The 18,572-nt window shown below is 41.8% G+C and overlaps 1 protein-coding gene across 4 annotated transcripts in view; it reads right to left on the reverse strand.

Annotated features, from left to right (window-relative positions):
- Nucleotides 1-1,917: 1,917 nt before the first annotated feature.
- The window catches only part of MOB2 (MOB kinase activator 2), a 113,190-nt gene continuing 96,535 nt past the window's right edge, over nt 1,918-18,572 (reverse strand). For all 4 annotated transcript variants that reach the window (XM_027888719.1, XM_027888717.1, XM_027888718.1 and 1 more), the window contains exons 2-5: nt 13,146-13,306; nt 11,887-11,980; nt 4,855-4,979; nt 1,918-3,245 (exon numbers count right to left, since the gene is read on the reverse strand). In XM_027888719.1, the coding sequence (XP_027744520.1) occupies nt 2,935-3,245; nt 4,855-4,979; nt 11,887-11,980; nt 13,146-13,306 (691 nt within the window). In that variant the 3' untranslated portion in view covers nt 1,918-2,934. The remainder of the gene's footprint in view (nt 3,246-4,854; nt 4,980-11,886; nt 11,981-13,145; nt 13,307-18,572) is intronic.

Raw genomic sequence — 18,572 nt, forward strand, 5'->3', positions numbered from 1 at the left:
TATGTCGTCAGTGACACGTTGCAAGCACAGGAAGCCACTGACAAGCTTTGAAGGTTCAGTGGCACTTCTGTATCTAATGTTAGTACAGTGAAATTCAGTAACCTCTGGAATATGCTCAACGCCTTGAGGCTGAGCTTTACAGTAACACTTACTCCTGACAAGAAGAACACTGGTGTTGGCACTGTTTCAGTGTTTTCCTTATTCCTCCTGTTAAACCCAACAAGATAGGCTACACTAAAATAGGATTCATTATTTGTGTTCTTGTTAACTGCTTGTAAAATATAAAGCGATTACCCTGCTAGATGTGCTTTCAGGAATATCAAATGCCTGCAGAGTAAACTCGGGACACCTGCCACGAGCAACAGCGGGCTCCTCTAGAGGAAACGTGGTCCTTCACTGTTCTCTGGTAGATGAATGTCTGGTTTGCTGCTTTGTGCCAACACGTGCGTTCCCAGACTTCCTATGAGGTTCTGCCAGTTCTCCTATGGGAAGCTAAGGTATAGTCACACTTGCTTTTGATCACCGTGTTGTGACTGGAAATTAAGAGTTGTAGCGAGGTCAGTCTTTCCAGGGTTGAACTGCTACTTGTTCAAATCAAGCCTTTCTCAAATGTGTATCACTTCTAAATGGTCTTTCAGAGAAAGATGACTGCAAATGCATTTTTACAGGTAGATCATAAATTACCAGATATTACTTGGGTTTGGGTTGTTCCTGCTATTGGTTTCTTACCTTGAACTCTACTGTGTGCTCTCAGGACAAGTAGCAGAGGGGCCTTACAAATGGCACTGCTCTGACTGCTGCTGCTGACCTCTGGTTTTCCCTTCAGACTCTAGCGTAGGGAATTTTAATGGAAAGGTTCACATCAGCATGAATGGAGACTGAATGGGAATATTTGTCTGGATATGGAGGCTGTAGTGGAGAACAGGGTGGGGAAGGAGTGCTCTTAAGCAGCCTGTGTTAACAGCACCCAGCCGAGCAGGTCACTGGGATTTTGGCACATTTTGAAGGTACTCACAGTCCAGAGACAAAGAACACAGGACAAACCTGGGATCACAAAGTTTAAAGTAGTTTTCACTCCCTCTCTTTCCTCCTCCATTTCCTTCTCCTTTGCCTTTTTGCTCACTTTTTTAACTTATTGCTCTTTTTCTCACTTGCACATTTGTTATGTGTTGTTGCTCTTGCACATTTCACAAACTCTTTTCTTGCTTATGCTTTTTATTTTTATTTCTCCTTTCCTGTTCTTTCCTTTTTTTTTTTTTTTAATTCTTTTTTTAATTCACCTCTTGGTTGTGCTTTTCTTTCACTTTTTTCTTTGTACTTGTTCTCCTTTCCTTCTCTCTACTGACTTTTATTACAGTTACAGACCTCACTCAGGAAAACCTTCTAGGATTCATGCCAGGTCAGTTATAATAATCCTGGACATACCCCAGGATAATGACCAAAACCAGTAACAAACAATTCTCAGAGGCTGTCACAGATTTGATAGAGAAACAGTTCAAACAAAATTTGGCTTTTTCCCCAATGCTGACTGCAAGAATTCAGTGGAAATGTGAAGGAAAGACAGTGGTATCACTGTCCAGATACAATACTGATACAATACTGTATCCAGAGATGCTGTGATACAGTATTTGCTCCAAGATATGCAAGGAACCCACAGCATTTGCAGAATGGATATATGTACAAACAGGAAACTTGCTTCTCTCCAAGTGTTGCTTATCTTAATATTATCTGGGGAGGTGGTTCCCACGGCTACCAGAAAGAGCAAGGAATTGATTATAAATGTAAGATTACAGGGTGGAAGACAACCCCTTATTTATTAAGCTGGCTGAGAGCAGAGCCAAGAGCATTCAGTGGTGAGAGGGAGGCTGCAGGGGTGGAGTCTGCTGAGTTTTGACGCTGCAAACACAAAAACAAGGCTTGTGGCTGATAGATTCGTTTTTATTATTATAGAACAGATGAACTAAAATAAGCCAACAATATAATTTTATGCCAACAGCCATCTTTCTAGCACAGGCGGTGACTGACTCAATGCACTCTTCTCCCCCCGCTCCCTGGGCCTCTGTTCAATGGAAAGCAAATGGTGGTGGCTCTGGCACATGGGTTTTGGACTGCAGTGATCTTACTCCTGTTACCTGTAGAGGTGTGCCTGGGAAAAGAAGAGGCAGGGGAGCAGAGGAAAGAGTATATATACTGTAGGAGCAATAAGCAGAAAGGCTTGTGGATCCTCTTGCACGCTGACATGTTGTGACCACATAGATGGGACAACTGGAGAATCATGCCCACTGTCAACACGTAGCAAGCCCCTAGTTGCTACTCTAGTCAAGCCAGGAGTTTCTTCCCATTCCAAGCTAACGAAGGGCAAGATGCACTCAGTGGGGGAGCTTTTGGCAGGGTTAAGAGGCAGTCTATGTAAAACCAAACCAAAAAACCACCCCCACCCCCCCAAAAAAAAAACCCAAACAAACTTGCATTTTAAGCCACTTCCAAGTAAAAGTTATTTCTTATAGTATAATAGATATTTTTAAATGGCAGGACCACCAGCCTAGAAAGACCAAGGGGCTTGCACTCAAGACCAAAGAAAGAAAAACAAAAAACCAACCAAACAAACAAAAAAAAAACCCAACCAAAAAATCCAAGAGTGGCCCCACTCTCAAGCTTGGCTCTTCTCTAAAAACAGCACTCATCTTCCATCTGAATAGGTAAAAGGAGGAGTGGACAGAAAATAAAATAAAATTGGTGCAACTTCTCGCCAGTTGGCGCATTAACCCAAAGCTCCGTACAGTCCTGTACGACTGCGCATCCCGTGGTGGCAGCATCATTGCTTTCAGCTTTCATCGCTGTATATGTCTGTATGTATATCTGAACATATACATACACATACACACAGAATAGATAATATTGTTTTTAATGTTAGTTTTGATCCTGTAGGAGGGCTCATCTCTCTTTCACGTGGTTCTGTGCTCCTGCGCTGTTGCTGCTCCCATTGCCGCTCCCGTTACTGCTGCTCCCGCTGCTGCTGCAGAGGACCTCTGTGAGGTCATCCATGATGGTGGTCTCTTTAGGGTCCACGAGGTTGAACTCCCTGATGAATAGGATAAAGTGTGTGTAGAGTGTGTTTAAATGTCCGTGCAGCTCCAGTGCCAAAGTCTCCTTAAAGTGTGAGGAGTAGATATGGGCCAACACATGGAACAGGTACTTGCAGATCTTCTTCACTAGGGACTCGAATGAGTTTGGGAATTCCTTGCCTGAAAGGAAGATGGAGAAACACCATGATAGCACCAGCTGCTTACCATCAGCCCCTCAGCAGCATTTGGGTGGGCTGACCTGTGGGCAACAGCAACTAGCCCATCATATACAGCAGACAACTAGAGGGTCCTCTATCATCCTACTGTCTTTCTTTATACAGGAATTCAGGGGAAGAATCTAAGGAGATAGATATTAAGCATTTTCATTTGAAGTTAAATTTTAAACCCTAAGGGTTCAAAGATCACGAAGGAAGTATAATTGTTTTTTAAAACCACTACATTTTTTGTTACTGGCTGAAAAAATAACGAGAAATTCTTCTAGGTTCTTATCTAGTTTGTCCAGGAGTAGCAAATTTTTCCCCATGAAACCAATTCACAGATCCTGAAATGGAAGACAAGGTACACAGCCCTTGGTAGTGTGTGGCCGTTTGGCTCATTTTACATAATGACTTCCCTCATTTCGTTGCTGAAATTCTATTGAAGGGGAAAGAAATGGAAGGAAATTACTGGGTGCCTTCTATCAGGCACCTCTATCTGGGCAGCTGAAATCGTGCTTGCCTAGGGCAAGTGTTGGAGTGCTGTGCCTGCACGGTAACTGCTTTAGTAACACTGAAAGTGAAACTGAGGCAAACAAAAAAGCAACACCTGGCATCCTGTGATGCACGATACAAAGTCTGTTACTGGTCTAAAGTGCCCCTTGACCTGATAGACAATCACGTGCGTGAAATGCCCTTGCTGCCCTTGAATGGGTATATTAAAAAACGGAAAGTCAAGTGCAGCTGGCTTACTAGGCACAGTCTCACTAGACACTGCCCTTTTCCAGACCAGGCTGCTTGTAAGCAAAGGCTGCTAGCTTAGTATTTTCTATATTGTAATGTCTTAGTTTCCCAATTACCTGTTGAAGTGGCTCAAGAAGCCAGCTGCTTTTAGTCCTGATTAGGCCAACCAAAAATAACTTCAGGTTTCTATTTTCTTCCCCATAAACAAAGGCATTGCACATAGCAATCTTGTTAAGTTACAAATTTGAGTTAAAATTACTTTCCTATTGCTTTTCAGCTCTTAAAAATCACATTGTTATTTAATCTTCATAAGGGAAAGGAGACTGCAAGCTCTCTGAGAGACAAGGCCTTAGAGCCTTGGGCAAAGAAGGCAAGCTGCATTCCTGGCAATCCAATTTATTTCCCCCTTAATGTATTGAGGGTCTAATGGAAACAGAGCTCAAGTTTGCTGTCAGCAGGCTGTATTGAACACACACATGCTGACTGTTTTCAGAATTTTATCCTCTATGAACACAGGCTAGAAGATCTCAAAATGCTTGAAGGGAAAGATGTACTGATGGATAATGAAACAGAAACCAAGGGGACAGGTTTGTGAGACTTTCACCTCAGTTCATGAACCAACAGCACAAGTCTTTTTTACTGCAAGAATGAACCAAACTTAAAATCTTCCTTTAAAGAAGAACAACAAAAGAAACCCACAAAGAAAAAAAAAAACCAACAAAATCATCAAACAAACGAGTGAGAAAGCTGTCTGGTATGACTACATATGCTGAATGCCAACTTTAACTTTACTTGTGGCCTCCACAGAGAGCCCCAGGAAGCCAACCTACCATATTTTGTTGGAAAGACGTCCTCATCTGTCACTAGTTTCTGCACCGAACTCATGACGAAGTCAACGTACTGAGGAGCAGTGCACTTGATCTTCTTTCCCCGCTCATCATACCAGTAGTACTGTCTGCGGAGAGAAGGGACGGTTTTACCACATCACACTCTGGCTCCTCAGCTCCACGCTTCTAGGAGGTCAGTGTGTAAATAATGTAAAACAACAGCTGCAGCGTTACCAAAACACATCACAGCTGCTACAGAACAGATTCACTTCTTTTCTAAATCAAAGACCTTGAATTTCTGTTGGCCAATTTTGTTTCTCCCTGTGGGTTTAGGCCAGAGTGCAGGTGGCAGTACCAAGCACAGAAAGCCTGCTGACAAGTCTCCAAGGAGACGAGCTTTGCTGATGCAGCAATAATTCACTATCCATGACATGCTAAGGGTTGACACACAGCCTATATAATTGTACAGAAAAGCATTATATAACTATTTTTAAAAGGGCAAGAACACTGCACAGAGATAAACTGGTGAACTTCTGATGCTTAACATCACAGAACATAAATTAGTCTTGCAGTGCAATATTACTAAACGGTCAGATGGTGGCTCCAAAACACCGGCTTTTCCAACCTGGAGCTCCCAAGTACCAGCAGCGATTTTAAGTGCTCCAATTCCTGTTCCAAAATCCATTTTGGGGAAAGTTTTCAGGACCCTTCTGCACATCCCTACCAGCATGCGTTTGAACTCTGCTCCTTTGGTTGCAGTTACACACACCCAAAACACCTGAATATACATTTGCTTCTGTCACCAGTGAATATTCCTGTTGGATATTATGGAAGAGGAGACATTGGCATATTGCCTGGCCCTTCAAAAGCAACCTTAGTTCAATCAGTTAGCCATAATCATCTTGATTAACTAACTCCAGCCATCCCTCACCTGATGGAGAATCTGAAGGCTACAGAATAACTGAAGGTTTGTTCCCTTTTTTGTAAAGTCATAGTTAATTGAAGTACCTGCAACTGTTACCAGGAGCAGATATCCACTGGATTAGACAGACAGTGAGAAATGTTTTACAGATAAGGAATTTAGCAAAATACTTTTTAATTGGTATTTTTTTGCCTATGTCACACTAGACGTGTGTTGAGTCCCAGTTTATGAACTCTTTCTTCAAACAGTCTAAGCTGCAGGCACAGTCCTATATCAATATAGGAAATCCACTGTACTGGTCTTCCCAGAACACAACATGAGTGGAGTTTGCTGACTGCAGGCAAGGATAGAAGTGGTTTGAGCATGAACATCGCACCCAACACGAGCCTATAAAGCCAGGGTACTACTTTTTGCCTGTCTGTTCAGCTCCAGCTCTGCTGCTGCTGGCTAATGATCCGTGATCTAACATTTCTCACACAAATCACTGAACAAACCTCTTTGTAGCCCTCAACAAAGTATTACTTCAGTGTGACGTTTAGCCACCTTAGGCCTAACAGGACTAGGCTGCAATGAACTTGAAGGATCTATGTGCCACCTGGGAAGTGAAGTTTTATGTGCAGTGACCAGCAGAACTGTCCTGAGGCAACCAAAGAAAAATGTTAATAGCAAATAAAAAGTTTTCATTTACAGTGAGTTTTCACTGCCCTAAAAGATTCTTTAGGGACCTGAGGATGGTGAGGTGAAGACACTGATAACACTGTTCATGCCCAAAGCCATATTAAAATAAGAGGAATAAGTAGAAAATAAGCAGAAATAAGTAGGTAGTTCAAGTTAAGAGAGGAAAAAGCAACTGAACACTGGTTCTGCAGACACTTAAGTTTTAGAATTTTTCTTTCAACTCATTTTCAGTATGTGGTGCTTGGTCACTGTACTAGAAAGAGCAAGGATTGACTGCATAATTGCATAAAAAGGTGAGAAAGTGGATGAAAACAGCAGGAGTCAAAAGCTCTTTTTAGAGCTATGTCAGGCATCAAAACTGGCATTTGAGCCCTAAGGCATAGACTGTGTTTGTTTTTCATCACTGCTTACTTCCTCTGTACAATCCACATATAAGGAATTACACAATGTAGTGCACCAACACACAAGCCACCTCGTTTGTCTAGTCTTGCAGTAAGCTGGAGTGAGACAGTCCTAGGCAACTCAGCCTTATTTCAGGTCTTAAGGCAATGCTTGTTGCCAAGAGCAGAAGCAGGCTGGCCTGTCTGTACCTCAGCAGTTCTCTCATGCTGCAGAAACCCTCAACTGCATGGCAGAAAGCATAGTTTGGAGTTGCCCTTAGGTGCAAAAATGAGTCTTGATAATTGGATCTTAGTCAAAAGAAACAGTTTGGCAACTGTACAAGTTCACTTACGTGAAAATATAAGTGAATAAATCTACTCTAACATCCCACTAAATATCCTTTTTGACTTTCCTTGAAGATTAGGCTAATTATGCAGAATAGGAATTTAAAAGAGAAATCATTAAGAGTAAGGAGATAACTACAAGGATAGTTCTGTTGATTAGAATCATGTGTCTTCATCGTGGTTTTGGTGCTGTGAACAGACTTCACAGGTCTTAGGGGAAGAGAGGAGCCCCTGACATGCCCTGAACATCTCGCACCTGGTACGCTGGAGTTATCTCCATTAACGAGATAGGAAGCGGGCTGGGGTTCAACTGGGCACAGAAGCCTAACTGCATTCCAGTACTGGCATTGTGACAGCACAGTCCCATATTAGGGAATGGATGGGAAGCAGAAAGGACAAGAGGATGAGACTTAGAGGCACTTTTCAAAAGGTGCTCAGATGATGCAGATTTTGATTATTTTATTTCCCATATAATTTCTGGAAGATTTAAACTTCCCCAGTATGGAGGGCACAAGGAATTTGCAGCTCCATTCCAAATCCCAGGGAAAAATGACTACGGGTTTGACAGAGAAAAGCCTATGATGCAAATAATAAAGTATAACGCATATGAATTAGCAATGCTGCATCTTAACATATGTATGTATTTTAACCCTTTTCCTCTAAAATATTCTGGGCTTATGCTGATAACATAGAAACCAAGGCAGTTACATACAGAAACCAAGAAGTTACATTGGCGTATAAGAAGAAAAGCTTCTGGAAGGAGGGAAGAGCAAATACTGTGGAGATTATGTTGCCTGGAAAGGAAGGAGAGACAGTCCTAGTAGAAATACCAAAAAACAGGCTACGTAGAAAGCCAAGGGCAGGAATATAGTGCTTGTCAGCAGCTGGAAAAGCTCTGATGGTTTGATAGGAGCTAAGCAACAGTTTGGATGGGGAAAAAGAGAAAGGAGCCATCATGAAAAACCATACAACTGGGGGAACTTATAAGACAAAGCAAAACTTGCAGGTTTGAGTCAAGATTTCTAGAAGGAACTACCCCCCATGTGCAGAGACACTAAGGGACACATAGAGATGAGAAAGGAGACTAAGATTAGAAAAAAACGAGTGATAAGGGTTATCAGTTAAGGGATTTCAGTGAACCAAAACAAGACATTGAAAGGAGGGCTGCCTAGAAGTTTGCATCCATCCTTGATGCTTAAGGAGTTTTGTAGTCCTGGCCTTATGAACAGCACTTATATTGGCTCTTGGTACACTCACTGCAGCACTTGGAGAAGTTCTGCCCCAATGTCAGCTAGAAAACCAATTTACAGCTCATGGAGTTTAAAAGCTGCTTTATGTAATAATAAGCTATAAAGCATAATAAATATAAATAATAAATACTGTGTTAAAAATCTAGTACCTGCTTTACAAGTGCTAATCATATTAATGAGCAAAATTAAATAATTCCCAAAGTTACATTCATGCCACCCTCATTAAATTTGGAAGATAACTGGGCACTGTGGTATTTCCCTTGGCATTATCCCACCTTGCCAGTAAAGGCTTCCATCTGTTCTATACTGAGACTAAGTTTTGGTCAGATGTCTCTTAGTGACCGTAAGCAGAAATTCTCCTCCTCACTGTGTGCAGATGGCTGTGCTATCTCACATATCTGACAGAGGGCTGAAAGCTGCATCTGTCTGCAGTTTGTCAGTTGGCTGAGCTTCTCTGAGATATTAAATCCTTACCTCAAATATTTAACTGCAACCAGTGTTTCTAGTGCCAGCAAATACTTTAAATTTAGGACTCGGTATTTGCAGTGCATTTGAATGTAAAGTAACTTGACAACCAACCTGTTCTCAATAGTTACTTCTCGATCTTAAAAACAAAAGGCCTTCCTTAAGTATGACCAGAATGGTGTGATCTAAAACACGTCTTCAGGAACTGGACAGGGAAACCATAAAAGTGGAACAGAATGCAGACCTTCATACAGAACTACCTACAAGATCAGCACAGGATAAAAATGGCAAACTGCACCCTTACTGCAAGGTACTGTAATTCTGTGGCCATCTTACACAGCTAGGTGCTATTTTATTCTAAGGGACCTGAACAAACAGATCATGGCCACAGAAGGTTCAAGTCTGGAGTGTCCATCAGGTTAACCAGTAACACTAATGTTTAGGTGGCACTCTTTACATACTGGAGACAGGTCAGAGGCACAGCGAACCAGAGCAACTCGTGTTTCTCCAACAGAACAAGCACATCCTTACCTTACTGCATTACGCTAAGATTTCTAATCAAAAAGAGGAAAGGAGTGGGGAAGCAACAAACAGCTCTGTCATACTCTTAACTGGATATGAACAAATGAGCATCTGTGAGGCAGTTCTCCATGTTCCATTTAGGCATATCTCTTCCAAAAGGGAAGAGCTAGCAAAGGCGGAACGTAAAGATAAGGATTTGGAGAACACAATTATGAACAGGGCCCTCAAAGCTGAACTGTACTGAGGTGTGTAGCTTGGTGATCTCACCTTGGTGGTTTTTTTCATAGACCCACGCACTAGACAGAAGAAAGCCATATGCAGCCTACAGCTTGCAAACATGAATCAGCCACCTGCCCCAAGTGCAGGAAGATACTAAAGTTGTTATGATTTAGCTACACACAAACCGTTTCAAGTGCTTTGCCCAAGTGTAGGCATGCTTCCTGTTATTCCCAAATAGCACAATTTTTCAGTTTTCCAAAACAAAGGATAGGAACATTCTGCTATCATTCCTCACCATTAAAAATACAGACTACAGCTGGAGCCGCCTACAGGCACTTCCTCTCTTTATTCTGCAGCACAAACTGCTTACAGAGAACTCTTGTTTAAGAGCAGAATGGAGTGAAACTAATGTAGGTTCCCTATCACCACCTCCTTTTAACCACTATTTCCCAGCAGCCAAGTGGATAAACAGTTAAATTCAGTCCCATGGACAGACAGTGCTGCAACAGGAATTTAAACATGAGAAAGCTTGGGAGCAAGAGTTAACAAAACACTCATCTTACTGATCACCATTTCTTATTTAGAGACATTCTGTCTCCTTTTGATAAAATCTGGGCCCAGCAGAGATTTATTACTTTCTGTTCCAGCTTGCTTTCTAAGTCCCTAGCATGGCCTTTAATTCTCTACTGACAGTTATCGTTCCAACTTTTACATGCAAAAATATCCTCAGTACACTTTGCATTCTTCAGAGTGCTCTCAAAAAAGCCCCTGATATTAATTTCAAGTGTACAAGACAGCCCAGTGAATTAAGCAAGGATTTCTTTCTAAAGAACTATGTAATGACTGTCAGAGATACAATATAGAGTTCTGGTTCTGTTGCATACATTCCCTGAGATATTTGATTGATGTACTATAACGTTAACTGCTCAGTCTTCTGCTTTAAAATCCATCTCAATTAAATTAACCCCAGGAAATGCAAGAGGAGGGAGGAAAAGGACTATCAACATGTGTTGGAGGAAAAAAGCCCCACAGCACAACATGCTTATTCATACTCGACTGGATCTCATATTCCATCATGTTGGACTGTGCTCATCAAGAGCAGGAGTTTATGTTAACTTTTCCTTATATTCACATTGTACAGTAAAAACTACAAAGCTTCCTTTCATAACAGATAGCTAGTCGATGTTAAAAAAGTCTGCTAAATTCTACAGGTGGAAAAGTGCCAACGCAAAACGTTTTCCTTACTCTTTGCAAAGCTGCCACTTGTGTCCTCTGTGCCCAGGGGCTCGGGCAGAGAGACGGTGGCTCACAGTCAGGCTAGAGATTATCTGTCAGCAGCCTGGTGCTCTGTCAGCATTCCAGCTATCAAAAGCACCCTCTGAGGTTTTCACAATTCGCTTATCCTCCCTGGCCTCCCGTGGAATCCCAGGACTGTTACCAGTACAGACAGTTCTGCCTTGCCCTTGTCGAAGAACACATTCAGTGCAGGTAGCTCGGGGTGCAGCAGCAGATTGAGCTCTGGGTGGTGGGAGCCCCAGGCAAGGGGGCCGTGAATTGCCGACCCTTTGCATAACAAAGGGCACGGGGACCTGTGGCCCAGCCAGGGGACCGGACACTCAGAGGCACAGCAGGAGCTGATGAGCTGCTGAAGACCCCAGATTTTCTCGTGCATAGACTGCGACGGTATAAAAGCCCAGGGCTTCCTTTGTTTCGGGTCCCTTCTCGGAGGCACCAACTCGAGCTGTTATTTTGTTATTTAGTTACTTGCATCAAGATTAAATTATTTTAAGGATCAGGACGTCTCAGACTCTGCTATGGGAAATCTGGGGTCCAGCCGGTAAGGAAACCTGGTCTGTCTGACAGTGTGTGGGGTCTGTAGCTACAAAGGGGCCTCAGTCCCAGCTCAGGTGATGCAAGAGTGACTGCCAGAGCAGCTCCTGGATGGTGGACAGGGAAGTTTCTTTAACACCCTTGTTCCCCTCTCCCCCAAGCACACATGTGGTAATTTGCCTGTCTGATCTGACCTTATAAAACCAGCTCAGAGCACCCACAATTCTCATCCTTCCAGTCCTCCATAAAACCAGATTTCCACTGCACTTCACTGCTGAGGGAAGAGAAGAGGATGCACAGCTGACACATTCTCACCAAGTACAGACCTGCTGTAAAACACTTGCCCAATGCCATTCAATACCAATATCCTCCCCCAGGCAAGTCTGGAGACATGGAAACCTTGTAATTGTAAATACTGACTTACGTATTGCACACTGCCATGGTCTGACATGACTCTCCTGTACAGAATTCTGAGATTGTACTATACTGTAAGTTGATGTGATGAAAGAACGTTGTTGCTGAAAAATAAACAAAGGAAATAAATTCAGAAGTAAAATACTTTCAAACACTGGTTATCCTCCAGACAATTATTTAAATAGAGCAAGTGATGTGACCTCAGTCTTGAGCTTGCATATGAATTCAAACATGATTTAGCTAAATGAGCCTAATGATGAACTGCAAAACAAAGAGGTACATAGAATGAAAGGTCTTGTTTGTATTTAAGATGAAAGCACCATGATGCATCAGCTCTTATTACTCACAAAGCAGCAAGACTGGAAAGTGTCTCCGTCATCGGCCTCACCTTTTCAGTAGAACACTCTACATAAGCTGAAGGCAAACCAATTGCTATGTTTTTTTGAAGTCAGACTCAAAATGTATAGGGGCTAGAAAACAGCATTAATAGTTCTCACTATACACCGTGAAAACTAGTACACATCTACTTTTATAAAACCTCCTGAGATAATTTAACATCTTAATACTTCTCACAGGGCACCTCACTTCTTCTTAAGGAGTCTCTGTCAACTTTCCTAATGTGCAGTTTAAAGTAGTTTCTTGCTACCACCACCTACCATTGAAAACATAAACAAGAGTGGGCCATAGCTGCAGGTGAGGACTGGAAGGGGAAGCACTGGGAAGTACAGTAAATCAGGACTGAGATGCACAGATACAGCGTTCAGTCACAGTAGTCAGTCGTGTCTCTAAGTTTCAGTCTGTCGACTATTTAAATCCACAGTAATTCCACCAAAGCTTGGAAGGAGTGAGGACAAATCCAACCAAAAGACTTGCCTTACATACAAGTGTTTAGTGTTTAGAAACTACCATATTTACAGTGCTTCTGGAAGGCAAATAGCTTGAGTTAGAAACATGCAGAACCAGCCAGTTTAGCAAAGAGTCAAGGAGAATCTTGATGGCCCTCCGAAGAGCATCCAAAACTTTAATGCCCTCAGTGCCACAGTGAGGGAGATGGAAGGAGGAAGCAATCAAGGCTTCCATGCTGCTGAGCACAGCTGGGTTGTACCTGAGACAGCTTAATTACTATTCAAGGTATAATGACATGCATTACACAGTAAGCATAAATAGTCATTGAGAGTCTCTCTAAGCACTGAAAACAGTAAAAAGGGTGAATGAGTGCCTTCTCGAGCATGGACAGCAAGCTCAGAGCTGTAAGAACACAATACTCACTGTTGCTGGCAAGCCACTCGTTGAGGTCTATTTCTCGTGGTAACATCACTAGCTCCTTAAATTCAAAGTCAGTAATTCTGGATTTTGTGTATTCTGGCTCTAGGTAAAGTTTCTTCTCTTCTGGTGCTGGCTTTTTACCATTTGGCTTTCCCTTGGACTTCCTGCAAAATATTAAAAAAGAGAGCAGCAAGGTTACCTTTACTGTTGAACAGCTACAGAAACCTGAAAGCAGCATTTATCCAAACTCCTGTATTTGTCTTTACACCGTTCTGCTGCATTCCCTCCCTTTAGCTCTTTTTTTTTTTTTTTTTAATCAAAGCAAGAGATAATTTCTTTAAAAGTGTATTTGAGGTCAGACACTTTTTTCAAGTAACATGAAAGTTTTAATGGCATCAAGAAACTTGAGACTGAGCTGCTCCATTCTTCATTGCCCTTTTGCCAGTTTAGGTTGCAAACCACAGCTAGCAGTCCTACAGTTTGCAGTCTCCTGCAAAACAGGAGTCTGAGGGGCAGCAAAAGCAGGCTGCTGCAAGATAGCTCTCAGCTGGAAAACCTGGAGCTGCTCATTCAAAGCTACAGCATTCCTTGCTCTCCAGCCCTATGTTCTCTGAAATATCAGAAGCTTTCTTGAAGTGAGCATCTGATGCTTCAGATAGAAGCACTGGTAACCACAAAAACGCCTGTTTTCTCAACTCCTGGGAGACCTGAGACAGAAAGAACCAAGTTCATGTTTTTCTGAAAATTGTTTAAAATACAATGCATTATGAAATGACCTTCCATTTGGATTTATAGAAGCAAACAACATTCCATAAAATGCATTTATCTACGTGACATATTGTGACTTTTCATCTCCCATTTGAAAGTGTTAGCTGTAATCACCAGAGTCTTCCTCTCACTCTGTTTTTAACATCTTCAAGCAAGACTCTCAACCCAACCCATATTCCTGGACCAGGGAATGGACCTGGACCTCAGTCCCGGACTAGTAGGACCTCAGAGGAAGGACAGTGGGTCAAGCACTCTGGTCTTCCAGGCTATGCGGTCAAACACTCATGTATTTCTACAGTTAAAAAATCCCTAAGCAGAGATGTAAGATCTATTTAATGGTGAGGGACAAGTGTAAGGCAACACTGGCTGTGCACTATCACGTGAATAGAAGAAGGAGATGCCAGGACATTGTTAACCTCAGACTTTCTCAGTTAAAGTGTTTTTTAAGGACAAGCCCACCTTTGCAGACAACTGCATTAAGTTTGTTGTCAAAACTCCTCTAGATCCTATCCAAAGGAAACCAACGTCACATTCTGAGACTTAACACACTTTAAATAATCTTCCAACTGTGTTCTTGTTTGAGATACACGCAGGCTTGACTTTTGCTGATCTTACATCTCTGTAAGATGGGTTAATTAAACCCATCTTCAGAGAGACTCATTGCCCACATCATCCACACCACAGTACAGAGACACTGAGATGTGCCTTTCACAGGAAAGCAATGCCGTAACTTGGGTCACCAGCACTGCCACTATTATGGCAGTGTCTTGGACTTGTATCCACTGTGTTGGACTTATATCAAGTCTTGACATACTTCAACCAGTAAATTAAGAGTAGAGGGACTTTAGGATTTTGGAAAGGCCATCATCAAGGAAAAACCAAGGAAAGGTTGGTGACAGCAGCACAAGATACAGTTACACCATCATGATACATTTACACAGATGTTCAGAAACAACTGCAGGTCTCTGGCAGGGAACAGATGGTCACACTTTCCTTCCTTAAGGTAATGACATACGTGGGTTTCGTGGTTAGAGAGAAGACGCCTATGACATAAAACATCTTTTTAAAGAATACAAATTCAGGATGAAAATAAACAAAATCCAGTATTGGTGAAGAGAAATTCAGTGCTCAACTACTCCTGCACACCACCTTTTTCCACAGCAGTGCATTCCAATTCAAATGGAGCCTGCAAGATTTGTCCCTTACATTTATTTAGTGAAGTAACCTGGACTAATTCTCATAGCTGCTCCAAAAAGGGATGTTTTAGGACATGTGAAGTCAGTTGTTCCTCAGCTCAAAGCTCTCCATACAAAGGGGATGCGCGGTTAGATAACAGTTCCTGGTTGTCAGCTAACTATTCCCGTCTTCAAACCCTTGCATTTGCTACATTTAGTGGTTTTTGGGTTTGGTTTGGGGGGATGGGATTCAGGCATTCAAGGATAACTTCATTTTTAAGAAAATTATAGTTCCAGTAACAGTCATGCAGAAAATACCTTCAACTTCAGAGACTGGTTTGACAAACCGCATTAACCACACTCAGGGAAAAAAGTAATCAGGGAGAAGTAGTTTGGATAGAGTTTCTGTCTTTGCTGTAGTTCAGGATAATTAAACCAAGGGCCCCAGGTTAGGGCTGTGCCACATCAGCTCAGAGCAGTCTTCTGAGAGGAGGTGGAGGAGGGAAGAGAGAGACAAAGAGGTCAAAGACAGTCTGTCATAGCCAGGCTGTGGAGGGAAACCGCAGAACGAAGCAAGACACTGGAGGCTGAGGCAAGCCTTCCATCACATAGGAATGAGTGGTGTGTGCCTCACCCTCACTTCAGCATCTTCTCCCCATTTCATGAAAATAAACAAAAATTCATCATTAAATATGTTCACAAGTTTGCTAATCCAAACAATATTATCTCTATATATTATCCCTCTACAAAAACCAGCATTTCCACACAAGTGTCAATTCTCTGTTAGATTAGTACATGCAGCCACTTTGTCTCTTTTCAATAAAATCGTGTAAGTCTTTCCACAACTGCCTTATACTAGAACTGGAGCACTTCAAACAGAAGCTTCCTGAAGAATCTCATGCTCCACCCCTTTCCAAAGCTTTCCTTTAGTTTAAAAAGAACCTGACTCATAGGTATCATCACTGAACCTGCAAAAATGCCCATAATCACCGCTATCAAAGGGTTTATTCACACCACTGAAACCTGAAAATCACGTGCAGCACAAACTTGTTAACCTTTTGCAGCTGCTGAGAGCTAAAGCAAGACCACAGAAATTGTTTACACCAGAGGATTTTCGTGTTCTGCATGCAGTGCAGCTGGGACACTACATGGCACGAATACTGTAAGTAAAAACTAAAAAAAAAACCCTCCAGCCTTAAAACCATCATTTTGAACTGGATCGTGCACCCCCCCTCAATTAAGCAGATCTTACTTTATACTGACTTACTCAAATTAGTTGAGTCATACTCACTCGAGGCTGTGGGTTTAGTTTTGAAACTATCAATACCAGCCCACACTTAAAGCACTTTCTTTACAAACTTACAAAGCTGGAGCATACAGCAGTACAAAAAAACCTGTTTTAGAAACACAATTAACATGATTAAGAATCAATAAATAATAGTTCCATATTCTAGATGAATCGAAGGTCATACATTCACAGTTACCAGAATTACCAAATAGTGTAAAGTTTAGGAGTTAGCTTCCTTTCCCTCTGCTCACCCCTACCCCTAAGTTCACTGTTTTTTCAAAGACTTGTAAGAAAATACCAGCTGGATTCAGATCCAAAGGCACGAAGTGAAGCACCCATTATTTCCTTTGTTGTGAGCGTTCAAGATGCCTTCCTTAATTTTTCATTTTATGTTTAAAGTACACAAATATGAAAAACGTCAAAGTGTCCAGACCAACAGTTCTGTTCAGGAAACACCAAAATCCATTACCTGTAGATGCTTGTTTATGGGAAAACATAACTAAATTTGATCTAAGACCACAAAAAGAGCAGTACCTTTCGAAACATGGCTACAGGCACCCCAAGTTCTGATTCATGTTTATATGGGTCTTTCTTCAAAAATAAGAGAATTCTACTAATTTGTCTTAACATGTCCCTGTCAGATCAATTGTATCACCAAAGCAGTTGGAGGAATAGCTGTTACGCAGCAGTTTGGTGGTGTGTCAAGAGGACAGACCAAATCCTGTCTATCAGTGCTTAACTACCAAGGAAGCAAACATCTTTAAGGAATCCAAAGAGACAGCACTCCGCAGCTCCGCAGTTTTTACTGACAGGCAAACCAGAGCCCAAACCAATTCCTCAGACAACTCCCCGGATAGGTCTGTCTTTGGTTTATGGCACTCAATTGAATATGATGCCACAGGCCAAGTCACACCCATGAATATGTTTCAGAGAGGGAAAAGCGATGCGAAATGGCAGAAGAGAGATCACTCATTTGAAGACTTAGAAGAAGGTTCAGCAAACTGGCTCCAATCCAAGACAATACAGTCACTAATGCTCTTAGCAGGGCTTCCACACTCAGCCTTGTGTTCAGCTAGAAAACACAGCAGCTGGAAGCTTGCCTGGAGAAAGAGATGTGTAAGACACTCCACACCAAGTGACAGGCCCAGTGGTCTGTGATGATTTTTTTCCCCTAGTCTAACTGCTTTGTTAAGATCAAGTAAAACTGCCAATTTCCCAGCTTTTTTTCTTATCCCATCTCAGTTAATAAAGGTCCTCCTCTAATCTCTCTCTCATTTCCTTCTTGATCAGATGCTCAGCAGTTTCTTAGTTTAAAAAACTTTGCACTGTGGAGCATCTTTAAAGCACCATCCAGGTGTTTAGTTTTAAAACCATTTTGAGGGAAGTATTACTCCCATTTCACAGCAGAAATGCTGAACCTTACCTGGCTGTTAGGTTCAAAGTTTATTCACAGTACAAACGCTAGAAATGTGCTTCAGTGTAAACCAACATGGTTTGTTTGGAAAGAAGCAGAGGGGGAGCAATCTGGTTTAGCTGAAGAAGTATCAGAGATGCAATGACCACTATGTGGACGTGCCTCATAACCTGATGTATAACTTTGGAATTGTACCAAGCATCCATAGTTCTGGTCCTGCACATCTGATTTATTACCAGGCTGATCACACAGAGGGAATGCTAGCAATATTTTAAATGCCAAACTTCCCTGAACTAATCATGCAATTTTAAATTATCTCTACCAATTCAGGATTTGTTTTTTTCCAGAGGAACCCAGCAAAACTATAATAATTTCTCGCTGTCTCAAGCAAGCTGTGTGGTTTCTTACACTGCATCTGAAATTGAAACCTCTTCAAAAACAAATTGTGATACTTTGGTCCCCCTCTACTAACCTTCACACCCAACTAACTGTCCTTGGGATGAGTGGCTGTTTATTTTTTTTTTTTTAAATACATGTAATCAGTGAGTTTTTTTCTTTTCAGTGTGGCATATTAAAGTGGTTTTAGTCCCAGAAACAAGAGTAACTTTAGAAAATTAAAAAGTTTATTTTAAAAAAGCCCCTATAGTGGTGATGACCCGAGCTCCAGGCAAAACTCTGACCACTCTGTGCCCTTGGGATCATTCACTGGTTTTGGGTTCCAGTAAAGTCTTAAACACACTGATTTCTATTTGAAAATTGACAGAACAGGTCTGACAGGCCTAACA

This window comes from Empidonax traillii, unplaced genomic scaffold (genome assembly GCF_003031625.1).
Source record: "Empidonax traillii isolate 1590-97213 ecotype Southwest subspecies unplaced genomic scaffold, ASM303162v1 scaffold245:size1430315, whole genome shotgun sequence".
Classification (NCBI taxonomy): Eukaryota; Metazoa; Chordata; class Aves; order Passeriformes; family Tyrannidae; genus Empidonax; species Empidonax traillii.